Source organism: Notamacropus eugenii, chromosome 6 (genome assembly GCF_028372415.1).
Source record: "Notamacropus eugenii isolate mMacEug1 chromosome 6, mMacEug1.pri_v2, whole genome shotgun sequence".
In the NCBI taxonomy this organism is placed as follows: Eukaryota; Metazoa; Chordata; class Mammalia; order Diprotodontia; family Macropodidae; genus Notamacropus; species Notamacropus eugenii.
In genome coordinates, this window is record NC_092877.1 from 52,953,008 (window position 1) to 52,965,386 (window position 12,379).

Consider the following 12,379-nt stretch of genomic DNA (forward strand, 5'->3'; position numbering starts at 1 on the left):
AAAGACAAAAATATTTCTCAGGAAACTTATTCTAATGGCAGAAACAATCGTGAAAATAACTAGGTACATACAAGATGTATTAGAGTATATGTAAAGTAATCTCAGAGGCATATTTGGTTTTGTTTTTTGTTTTTTTATTTTTAATGTTCTACAATCACTACCATAAAACTTAGATATTTACCCCCCTCCCTCCCCAAGACGGCATACAATTCTGTATAGAATCTACACATACTTTCCTATTGAATATGTTTTCACTATAGTCATGCTGTGTAGACGAACTAAAGTAAATGGAAGAAATCATATAACAAATCAAAACATAATACACACACACAAGTGATCTGCTACATTCTGCGAATGAATTCCATAGTTTTTTCTCTGAGTGTGGAAGGCATTTTGCCTTAGAAGACCATTGAAAAAAATTTTTTTTTTCAAGTTCTTGCGTTATTATGAAGTTCCAAGTCTACCAGAAAAAACTCTCGCACACTGTGGTTGTTGCTGTGGCACAAAGTTCTCCTGGTTCTGCTCCTTTCGCTCAGCATCAGATCATATAAGTCCTTCCAGGTCTCTCTGAAGGCATATTTGTTTACTTTGCCAAATGATTACTGTACATGATAAAATATATACTGATTTCTGATTGTGGGTTTCTGAGCCCCTGATTCTGAGTCCCTATGAATCTAGATGCTCAGAACTTAAGCAGTTGTCATTTGTCGTTGATCCTCTTGGCCTACTTTTATTAATGATAACCTGTGTATGGCAGAAGAGAATACAGTCTTCTAAAAGTATAGTCTTCATCAAGAGGCCCTCAGAAGGAAAATTTTGTAGTTCGTTTGTTTTTGGGATAGGAAGGGCAAATTAATTATAGAATATTAGGACTGAAAGAGAACTCAAGTCTCTTGTTTGGTACGTATCTGAACAGAAATCTGCTCTGTAATATCCCCAACAAATGGTTTCTGGTCTCTTCTCGAAGACCTCCAGAGATGGACAATTTACCAAATAAGGCCATTGTACTTTTGGATAGTTGTAATTGTTGGGAAGAAAGATTAATTTAGCATCTGACTGCAACTGGACAAGTCACTTAATCTCTCTGTGCATCAGTGTCCTTATCTGTAAATGAAGGAGTGGGATGAAGTGACCTCTTAACTCTAGGCTTTGATCCTATGATTTATAAACTTTTGATTTATAAACTCATTGTTTCAGAAATCAGAATTCGTTTTTTACATGTCAGTCCTTTAGATGCCTGGAGATAGCTGTCTCTTTCCCTTATATTTACTAGGCTAAATATCCCCCGTTATTTCAACCAGTCTTCCAGTGAAATACCTTCAAGTCCTCCCATCCTCTAAGTCATCCTCAGTGCCTGCTTTAATTTCTCATTTCCTTTTCTAAAATGTTCTGGCCAGAACTTAACATAGTATTCCAGATCTAGTTTCACTAAAACAAGATGCAGTGAAGATTATAAACTTCCTTGTTATGCTACTTCTCTTACTGAAGCCTGAGATAACATTCACTCCTGTACTTATGCAATTTATTTTTTGAACCTCTTTAGGACTTTACATTTATACCTGTTAAATTTCTTCTGATTAGATTCAGCCCTGCATTCTAGCATGTCGAGATCTTTTTGGGTCTCATTTCTATTTCAGACCTTATAGTTGTCATCCTCAGCTTCTGGTCATATATAAATTTGATAAGCATGCTATCTATGCCTTCTTCTAAGTTAATAGTAAAAATACTAAACAAAAAATGACTAATGAAAGTGTGCTGTGCTTAGGAACCTTCTTGGTAACAGGTCCTGCGTCTCGTACTTCTGTGTGAACGTGTATGTGTGACTACCACGTGCACACATATATCTGTGTAAAAAGGAAATGGTTGATAAAGGTTTTGAGTTTTGTTGAGTTGAGATTTAACTTTCAGTTCAATTCCACAGGCATTGACTAAATAAAGACTACATACAAGGCATTAGGGATAAAAGATAAAAATGGAAACATTCCTCATCTCAAGGAGTTAACACATTTTCACAGATAAATAAATACAAGATAATCTGACAAAGGAGAATGTGCTAATTACACAGTAGGGAATCAAGAAAGCTTCAGAGAGATGACATTACTGGAGCTAAAATTAAATATTCTAACATTCACAGTGAGCAGGGACTACGTTTCAGGAATGGGGGACAAACCTATATGTAAGGATGGAAGATGAGACAGCTAGTAGGTCAGTTTGGCTAAAATGTAGAAGGAAGGAATATAGAAATAAGTTTTGAAAGGTTGATTGGGATTCAGATTATAAAAAGCTAACTTCTAGACTGAAACATTGGTATTTTATCTTAGAGGAGATTTAGATTTTATTATTTATTTTTATTGTTTTTATTTAGATTTTTATCTTAGGGAGATTTTTGAGTCAGGGAAATGACATAATCAGACCTCTTCATTAACAAGATTATTTTGGTAGCTGTGAGAAGACTGAAATGAAGGGAATATCCCTTGTAGAATTTTAGGCCATAAAATCTTGTCTATTCTTTCCCAGAAGCATTTAAAAATCTGTTCTTCCAAAATATAGTTTGCATGTCAAAATTATACACAGCTATCCTTTCCTCTTCTATCATAAATTGCAAGTTGATATTATTTCCCCCCACGGTTTCCTTTTCTAATCCCTACAACTTCTAGTGCCTTTCCACCCCATAATTACCTTTTAATTATTTCATATATACCTATATATGTGCATGTTACCTCCCCCACTAGAATGTAAACCACTTGAGAGCAGGGACCCTTTCATTTTCTTCTTAATATGCCCAGTAGCTAGTACAATATGTGGCACACATGTGGCTTAATAAATGTTTGTTAATTGATGGATTGATGGTTCCCATCATTTATACCCCAACATACCAGTTCTTTCTTGTTGATAAGAATCAAATTCAGAATATAATTTGCCTTTGTTGATTTCTCTAGCTTTTAAGGCAAATCAAAAAGCTGCTCTGTTTTGACAGAAAGTTCGTTCCATCAAATGAATAATTAATATACTCTATTACTGCTATATCATGCCTCCATGCCAGGCTTATGATCTGTTTCCCGAATTTCCCATCTATTTCCATGTGTTCTGTCCAGATCAGGAGTGGGGAACCTGCAGCCTCAAGGCCACATGTGGCCCTTTAGGTCCTCAAGTGTGGCTCTTTGAGTCCAAATTTTACAGAACAAATCCTTTTTTAAAGGGAATTTGTTCTGTTTGGACTCAGAAGGCCACACCCAAGGACCCAGAAGGCCATATGCAGCCTCAAGGTCACAGATTCCCCACCCCTGGTCTAGATGGTCTGTTATATACTCCAATGACAAAATTGCTTTTGTATCAAACTCCTTTAATTTTTTTCCTGTTTTTTCACATAAGTATGTCTCCTTAATATACAATGTTATTTGCTCCTATGACCCTTTTCAACCATCCTGTTTCTTTTGAATAAGATATATCTTTCTAGAACCACATGCCAGACATGGGCTTTATCCCATTTAGTGTCGATGATATCTCTGAAGTCAAATTTGAGATCAAAATTGTTTCCTTGAGTTTGATCTCTAATTCATGAAATCATAAATTGAGAGCAGTAGGGGACCTTAGTCTACAAACATTTATTAAGCACTTGCTCGGTATTGCCCTAAATATTAAATATACAAAGAAAGGCTAAAAAAAAAAAACCTGCTTACTGCTCTCAAGTACAGTTTAATAAGGTAGACAGCATGCAAACTGTACAAACAACAAACAGGATAAAATGGAGATTATCAATAAAGAGAAGGCACTGGTCTTAAGGGGATTAGGAAAAGCTTTTTTGTAGAAGGTAGGATTTTAACTGGGACTTGAAGGAAGCTGGGGAGGTTCAAGATATGGAGAAAGTTTCGGGCATGATAGACAGCCAGTGAAAATGCTAGAGTTGGAATGTGGAGTTTCTTCTGCAAGCAAACGCAAGGATACCAGTGTCACCAGACTTCAGAGAACATGGGAGACTAAGGTGTAAAAAGACTAGAAAAGTAGGAAAGGGCCACATTATGAAGGGCTTTGAACATCAAGCAGAGGATTTTATATTTAATTCTAGGGATAATAGGGAACTGTTAGAATTTATGGAATGGGGTGAGGTAGAGGGGGAGAGGGAGAAGGTGACATGGTTATCCCTGCACTTTAAGAAGTATTTGGTAGCTAAGTGGAGGATGACTGAGTGGGGAGTGAGGTGATGCAGGGTTTTGCAGTAACCCGGATGTAAAGTGATAAAGCCCTGTATGAGGGTTGTGGCAGTGAAACAGGAGAGAAGTGGGGGGGATTTGAAGAGATGTTGTGAAGATAGAATTGACAGGACTTGCTTGGCAACAGATTGGATATGGGGGATGAGAGAGGGAGAGAGAGAGAGGAGTTGAGGATGTGAGCCTGGGGAACTAGAAAGATGGTGGTACCCTCAACAGTAGTATAGAAGTTTGGAAAAGGGGAGGACTTGGGGTAGAAAGTTAATGAATTCAGTTTTGGACACATTGAGTTTAAGATGTCTACAGGATATCTAGTTTGAGCTGTCTCAGTGGGCAGTCGGAGATGTGAGATTGCAGGTCAGCATAAAAATCAGTCTGGATAAAAACATAGAGGTAATAATTGAATCTATGGGAGCTGATGAGATTACCAAACAAAATAGTATAAAGGGAGAAATAAGGAAGCCTGGAACAGAGCCTTGGGAGATCCCTGTAGCTATCAGACGTGATATGGATGAAGAACCTTCTCCACTGAGAAGGAGTGGTCAGACAAGTAGGAGAAGAACCAGGACAATGTAATTTCATGAAAACCTGGAGAGGAGAGCATGGAAGACAAGAGGGTGAACAGTAGTCAGAATCTGCAGAGAGATCAAGAAGGAGGAGTATTTTAAAAGGCCATTCACTTTGGCAATTAACAGATCATTGCTAACTTTGGAGAACAGATCCTGTTGAATGATGAGGTCAAAACCCAGGATGCAGAGAGTTAAAAAGAGAGTGAGAGGAAAGGATGGCCTCTTCAAGGAATTTAGCCACATCTCCTGGGCCCTGGAGAAAGAACCACTGATCATGGGAGACATAACCCTGATTCTTGAATTGTACTAATGAAATTTTTAGAAGGTTGCTGGGATATCAGATCATCTCCAAAGTATAGGATAGTGGAAAGAATCAGAGGGCCTGGTTTGAAATCCCCAGTTTAAAATTTTGATTCATTTTGAGATCCATAGTGCTTTGATCCGTAGACATCCATAGCTCACATACTCAACCCTTTTTCACCAGTTATTTCTTCTTGGGAATGAAGCACTTTCTCCACTGTTCTGTCTATAACGTACTTGATGTCTTCCATGACATTTAGTTTTATATTTTGTATGCTTCCTCCATTTTCAGCTTGAAATCCTATTAATCAGATCAGTAAGTCTCTGGCCAAACAGATTCTTTCCAGCAAAAGCTGGATGACCACGTATTGGTTATGTTACATGGATGAACAACATGGTTTCTGTGGTCCCTTGAGAGTCTGGGAATCTGTGAATCCTAAGGAAACAAATAGATTAACCAAGAACCAATTTCTCTGTTATCTGAAATTATGTTCCAGAAAACTAAATCCTTTTCTTAGCCTTCATTAGCATTGTCAGTTGTTTATTTCATATGCCCTTTCTCTTCTCAAATCTCAGCCTTCACATAGAATCCTAGAATCTAAATCTGAAAGGCCCTCAGAAGTGATATAGTCCAACCCATATCTGAACAAGAATTCCAATGCAGCATTCCCAGCAGTCATCTGGCATTTGCTTTAAGACTTTGAGTAGGGAAAACCCAGCATCTTCTCAAGGTAACTAGTCAATTCATCTTTATTTATTTTTAGTTTTCAACTTTCACTTCCATAAGATTTTGAGTTCTAAATTTTTTCCACCACTCTCCCCACCTCCCCCCCCAAGATGGAGTATAATCAGATATAGACTCTATATATGCATTCATTTTCACATTAGTCGTGTTGTAAAGGGAAATTGGAACCAATATGAGGAACCACAAGAAAGAAGAAACAAAACAAAAGAGAGCAAATAGTGTGCTTCAATCTGCATTCAGACTCCATAGTTCTTTCTCTCTGGATGTAGACAGCATTTTCCCTCATGAGTCTTTTGGAGTTGTCTTAGATCCATGCATTGCTGAGAAGAGCTAAATCTATCAAAGTTAGTCATCACACAATGTTGCTCTTACTGTGTACAACGTACCCCTGGTTCTGCTCATTTCACTCAGCATTTGTTCATATAAGTTTTTCCAGGTTTTTCTGAAGTCTGCCTGCTCATCATTTCTTATGAAACAATAATATTATATTACATTCACATACCACAACTTGTTCAGCCATTCCCCAATTAATGGGCATCCCCTCAATTTCCAATTCTTGGCTAGCACAAAAAGAACTGCTATAAAGATTTTTGTACATGTGGGTCCTTTTCCCATTTGTGTGATCTCTTTGAGCTAAAGCCCTAGAAACAATATTGCTGAGTCAAAGGGCATGCACATTTTTATAGCCCTTTGGGCATAGTTCCAAATTGCTCTTGGATCAGTTCACAACTCCACCAACAATGTTTCATTGCTCCAATTTTCCCACATCTTCTCCAACATTTATCATTTTCTTGTTTTGTCATGTTAGCAAATCTGTGTGATGTGATACCTCAAAGTTGTTTTGATTTGCATTTCTCTAATCAATAGTGATTTAGAGCATTTTTTCATATGACTATAGATAACTTTAATTTCTTCCTCTGAAAACTGCCTGTTTATATCCTTTGACTGTTTGTCAATTGGAGAATGACTTGTATTCTTATAAATTTGATTCAGTTCTCTATATATTTTAGAAATAAGGCCTTTATCAGAGACACTGGCTAGAAAAGTTCTTTCTCAGTTTTCTGCTTCCCTTCCAATCTTGGTTGCATTGGCTTTCTTTGTGCAAAAACTTTTCAATTTAATGTAATAAAAATTATCCATTTTGCATATCATGATGTTCTCTATCTCTTGTTTGGTCAGAAATTCTTCCGTTCTCCATAAATTTGACAGGTAGATTTTTCCTTGCTCTCCTACTTTACTTATAGTACCAGCTTTTGTGTCTAAATCATGTACCTATTTTGACATTATCTTGGTATACAGTGTATGATGTTTGTCTGTGCCTAGTTTCTGTCACACTATTTCCCAGTTTTCCCAGTAGTTCTTGTTAAACAGTGAGTTCTTATCCCAGAAGCTGGGGTCTTTGGGCTTATCAAACAGTAGATTGCTGTAGTCATTGACTACTGTGTCTTGTGTACCTAACCTGTTCCACTGATCCACCACTTTATTTCTTAGCCTACCAACTAGTTTTGATGATTGCTGCTTTATAATACAGCTTAAGACTGATATGGCTAGATCACCTTCCCTAGCATTTCTTTTCATCGATTCCCTTGTTATTCTGGACATTTTGTTTTCCAGATGAATTTTGTTACTATTTTTTCTAGCTCTATAAAATAATTTTTTAGCGATTCATCTTTGAGATAGCTATAATTGTTAGAAAAGTTTTCCTTTTATCCATTATTCTTATCCATTTTCCTTTTGAGGCCAACAAGAACAGTTCTAATCCCTCTTTCCCATGATAGTCCTTTAAATACTTGAAGACATCATTTCAGGCTGTTCCCCGTTCCCCCCCCTTTACCTTTGGCTAAGTCTTTCAGTCTTCAGACTGTTTCCAATGCCAGTCTTTGTATGGCATGATCTTAAGACTTTCAGCCATTCTAGTTACCACCTTCTGGTAACTTCTCCAGCTTATTAATATTCCCCTTAAAATATGGTCCCTGGCACTGAGCACAGTAATCCCAGTAGGCTTCAACCGTAGCAGAATACAGTGAGAATGTCCCTATGATAAGAGATGTACCCTTTCTATTCTTTAATATTCTTTTCAAAAAAATGCATTTGGTCCAAACAGAGATTGCCTGGGAGATGCCATGGACAATGAGAAAAAACACATCTCCTTTGATTGATCTCACCTATCTTGAATTTACTGGCCCCTTCAGTTCAGTGTTCCTGAAATGGGTAGCTGGCAACAGAAACAGCTTCCCCATGCCATGTTTGGGATGATAATGATAGCTTACATCTGCATAGCTCTTTAAGGTTTATAAAGTACTTAGTTCAGATCAGCATTGTAGGCAGATGGTGTAAGTATAATCCCCATTTTACAGATGGGAAAACTAAAGCAGAGAAGGAGTAAAAGTACTTGTCCAAGGTCACATGACTAGACAATGTCAGAACCAATATTCACACTTCGGTTTTCTGATGGCAAGATTTGTGTTCTTTCTCTTACACCATGATATGATTGGCACCATTAGCTATCAAAATGCATTAAGAAGATCCAGTCTATAGTTTCCCAGATGTGATTATTCCCTTAGAACTAGAATCCAAAGTTATTTTGATTTCTTATTTCAGTTCTGCTCTGGATTTTTAGCAAGATGCACATACAGCAGATCTTTAAGAAGCTCTGGTCCCAGACAGCATGGGCTGAAGGAAAGTGTCATGGTCCATCAAAACAAACGTGGGGACTATGGCTCTCCCAAAGAGATATCTGTTTACCAACATCAACCAGTCATTCACACTGATGATAAGTTATACATAGTCCCATTTTCTATTTACCTGGCCATTGATTTCTCTCTGAGATTGATAACAGAAAGATTATTGTAGAATTTGTAGGGAATTGTACTTTCATCTTTAAAATTTCCAAGGTGAGTTCCCCAAGTTAAAGCAGATACCTGGCATTTACGTTTTCCTTTTCTTTGCATTTTTGGGAGGAATTAAAGATCAGAACATAGGCTAAAGCTGTCTAATGCTTTAGGAAGAGCTGAATTTATCTGTGCTCTTCTAAGTATAAAACATCTCAGAGCATATTGTATTCTAATTAAAGATAAGAATTCATGTTACTTTTCATGGTCTGAAGAAGGTAACCTTTTTTTTTTATCTTTATGATTATTAGGGAACTTGATGTTGTTTCCATTAAAAGCAATCCAAACTGATTTGGTGTTTTGTGTTCTTCATAGCCTCTTGCTTCTGATACCTGAGAGTTTTTTTAAGATTAAATCTATTTTGTGCCAGTGGAACAATCTGTCTAAAGTTTCCACCATTGAGAATGCTGCTGACCCTAAGGATAAGCAAATGCAGCACTTCTAGGATTAATTTTGATTAATCTGAGAATTTCATTTTTTTCCCTACTTCCTGACCCATTGTCAAGGTTTAGAAGCTTCTAAATACATTTTGGCTTTATAGCAGACCTTTTGTTGTTGTATTTTATCAGGGGGAGCTGGTGACTGCCTCAAAAGCTATTATTGAAAAGGAGTACCAACCACGAGTCATAGTGAGCACAGCAGGACCAAACCCCTTCAACAAGCTCACTGACCAAGAGCTGGAGGAGTATCGCAGAGAAGTGGAGCGCAAACAGAAGGGCCCAGAAGGTGCGAGCACTTCTTGTAAAATTCAGCTAAATGATCACTCAGGCCCTCGGCTGGAAGACTGCGTATGAGTTGGGAGCATACACAGCACTGAAAGATGTGGTCCCCGTCCTCATAGAGCTTGTAGCTTAGTAGGAAAGACAGGACATGTACACAAATAAATACAAGTCAGAACGTGATACAAAGAGTGCCGAAAGCAGGGGATGGATGTCATCCCTAACCAAAGACAACAGTGGAAGCTATTGCTATTTTTATAAAAAAAGTTTTTCTTTGGAAGTTTCCAGGAGAAATCTGGAGTTTACATTTGGTTTTTTTCCTTGTTCTTTTTTTCCTTTTAATTCTTTGTGTATAAGTTTTGCTCATGTTCTTGTTAATGGGCTTAATGCTGCCGTGGCATCATAACTGAGCAATTCCTTCAGGTGTCATGGCCCACTCTGAGGCAGAAGCAGAAGAGAGGGGCAAATGGGAGGAGAAAAAGAGAGAGATGGATTGGAGAGGGGGAAGAGATAGAGTAGGCTGGCATTTTGGAATGTTTCTGCAGCAGTAAGGTAAGGACTCTCTGAAACAGCCACTGAGCTGTTTTGAAGCTATCCCACCCAGCAGAGGGCTTACCAATCACAGCATTTATTGTGCCAGCCATGCCTCAGTTTTTCACAGCTCTGTCAGATGATTGGAACAGTCCTACCATCATAAATCACTAGTCGAATCATAATTGGGGAAAAGATCAGTTAGAACATTATAGACAACTCCTAGTGCTTTCACATAGGACTGTACCTCTAGGGGAAGAGCCATGGACTTGCTAGTAGGAAGGAGGCCTGGACTTCCATTCTAATCCTTGGAGAAGCCAGTCCCCACCCTTCCACCCCCAAACCCAGTTTCTCATCCACATGTGGTGCTGTTTCTGTTCTGCACTGCGCTTCTGTTGAGTCACAGCATCCAAGGGGATGTTTCTGATGACTGTGAGCTTACCGTTCTCGCTGATTCTTATTTGTGCTATTGACTTACTAGCATATCTTTTGAAAAATAAATTGAGTCTGGATCCTGGTGGAGTTTATAACAAATCTCAGATCTTTGGAATCTGTACCAATAAGTCCACATTATTAGCTTGTGCTCCTCTCTTGAATAGTTGTTGATGGTGCTTTAGTGCCTTGGAATTCTGGACTTCATGTAGGGTTCTAATATTACCCTAGTTTGTGGGCAATATCATAAAAATAGTGCCACACTAAGACTAATTAATGACTGAAAGTCAGAATTGAATTGTGAGGAACAAGTTGTTTCAAATAAGTAAAAAAGTCTTCAGACTGGAAAAGCGATTCCAAAGAAACAATCAGAAGCACAACTCACTCACGTCCACAGAGGGCAAGTTTGTCTCAACCTTTTTCTGACCATGAGTTCACTGCTGCATGGATTTCTTGTTCAGCTGTGCAGCAGATAAGCCTCTGCCTTCATCTGAAAGAGTCTGAGGAACTGCAGTCCTCCCACAAGGAATTTCACACTGCAGTCATCAAAGCATTAAACTCCAACCCTGATCTTTTTACTGAAAGCTCAGGTACCACTCCCTTAATCTCCCTGCCTGGAACCTCCACGAATCTCTGCTGTCTGTACAACTTCAGATTGGCTTGATATATTACCTATGGGGTTAATTTTCAGATCCTTTGACTGGTGGAGATTTTGGGTTGGGGGGTATTATCTGGGAATGGCTTTCTACTCCTGAGGAAATCTTTTATATACTTTTAATTTTTTTTTTTAGTTCCTGTTTTAGACTAACTTTCACTACTTTATTATATAACTGCTATTGTTAAAAAAAAAAATCCTAAATCTTATTGGAATCTGTGCCCATCACTGCATGCCATGTTAGTCTAATATGTCTTTTTGCTCAGTAAAATCCCGTTATTTGCCTGTCAGTTCAAAGCAAGCAAAATTACTATCAAATGTAAACTTATATTTATTTTCTCATAATGTAGTCTTTTCCAGTGAGAAATGGGTGATAGTATGTATTTCCTCCATCATAATAAGAGTTTTCTTGGAATTATATTTAGTTCTTTTAAGAAAACTCTTACTTCTCCTAGACAACAAATTGATGTTGTTCAGGAAATAATTCATAGACTCTTTATTGAGTATGCCCCATGTATAAATAGCAGGTGAGAATTAAGATGTGAGGGAGTTGCAGTTCAGCAGCTAAATAGTCCCTAGAAGGAGACGAGACTGCTCTAAATTTACTGGAATCTAGTTGATTATATAGGCTTTGATTTGGAAGAGTTATACAGTCCAACCCCCTTGTCTAACTCATCCATGAATCTCTTCTACAATATCAATCACAGAAACACTTGGTGCTGCTAAGCTATTCAAATGAACACCAAAAATCTAAAAGCTTTATCAAAAGATTTTAGTTATTGTTTCTTTCCAAACAAAGAAGTTTAAATTTTCCCAGACACTTGGTCTATCAATGTCCTATTTTTTTTCCTGTGGCCAGGAGTACTCTTTGTCCTTTCTAAGTAGGCAGCAGTGGGGCTGGGGAAGAAAGGGCAGTTAATAAAGTTATGTAACATTGTTCATACATAGAAGCTTCTATGTGGACGGTAGTCCAGCACAAAGAATTAAAACCCAAAATCTGTTATAGTGGGAAGAGAGACCCAGGTTTAAGTCCTGGTTCTACCATTTAACTAACCATGGGTAAGTCACTTAACTTTTTTAAGCCTCAGTTTATAAACTTATCTATAAAATGGCCATAGTGAAACTTGAACAATGTATTTGATAGTGTTGTTTTGAAGGAAGTACTTTTTAAACCTGCCTACCAAGTGAATTAGACTCACATGGTAGTCATGAAACTACACCTTCTATCTGAAGTGGAGCAGGTTAGTCTTCTGAGAAGGGTGACAGATTTGTTCCTCTGGAAGAGGATATGAGATAGGACATTTCATCTTCTTCTTTATCTTCTGTTAT

The 12,379-nt window shown here is 37.8% G+C and overlaps 1 protein-coding gene across 7 annotated transcripts in view; it reads left to right on the forward strand.

Annotated features, from left to right (window-relative positions):
• Positions 1–12,379, forward strand: part of ADD1 (adducin 1) — a 111,616-nt gene that overhangs the window by 93,327 nt on the left and 5,910 nt on the right. For all 7 annotated transcript variants that reach the window (XM_072620059.1, XM_072620056.1, XM_072620061.1 and 4 more), the window contains one exon: positions 9,283–9,439. In XM_072620059.1, the coding sequence (XP_072476160.1) occupies positions 9,283–9,439 (157 nt within the window). The remainder of the gene's footprint in view (positions 1–9,282; positions 9,440–12,379) is intronic.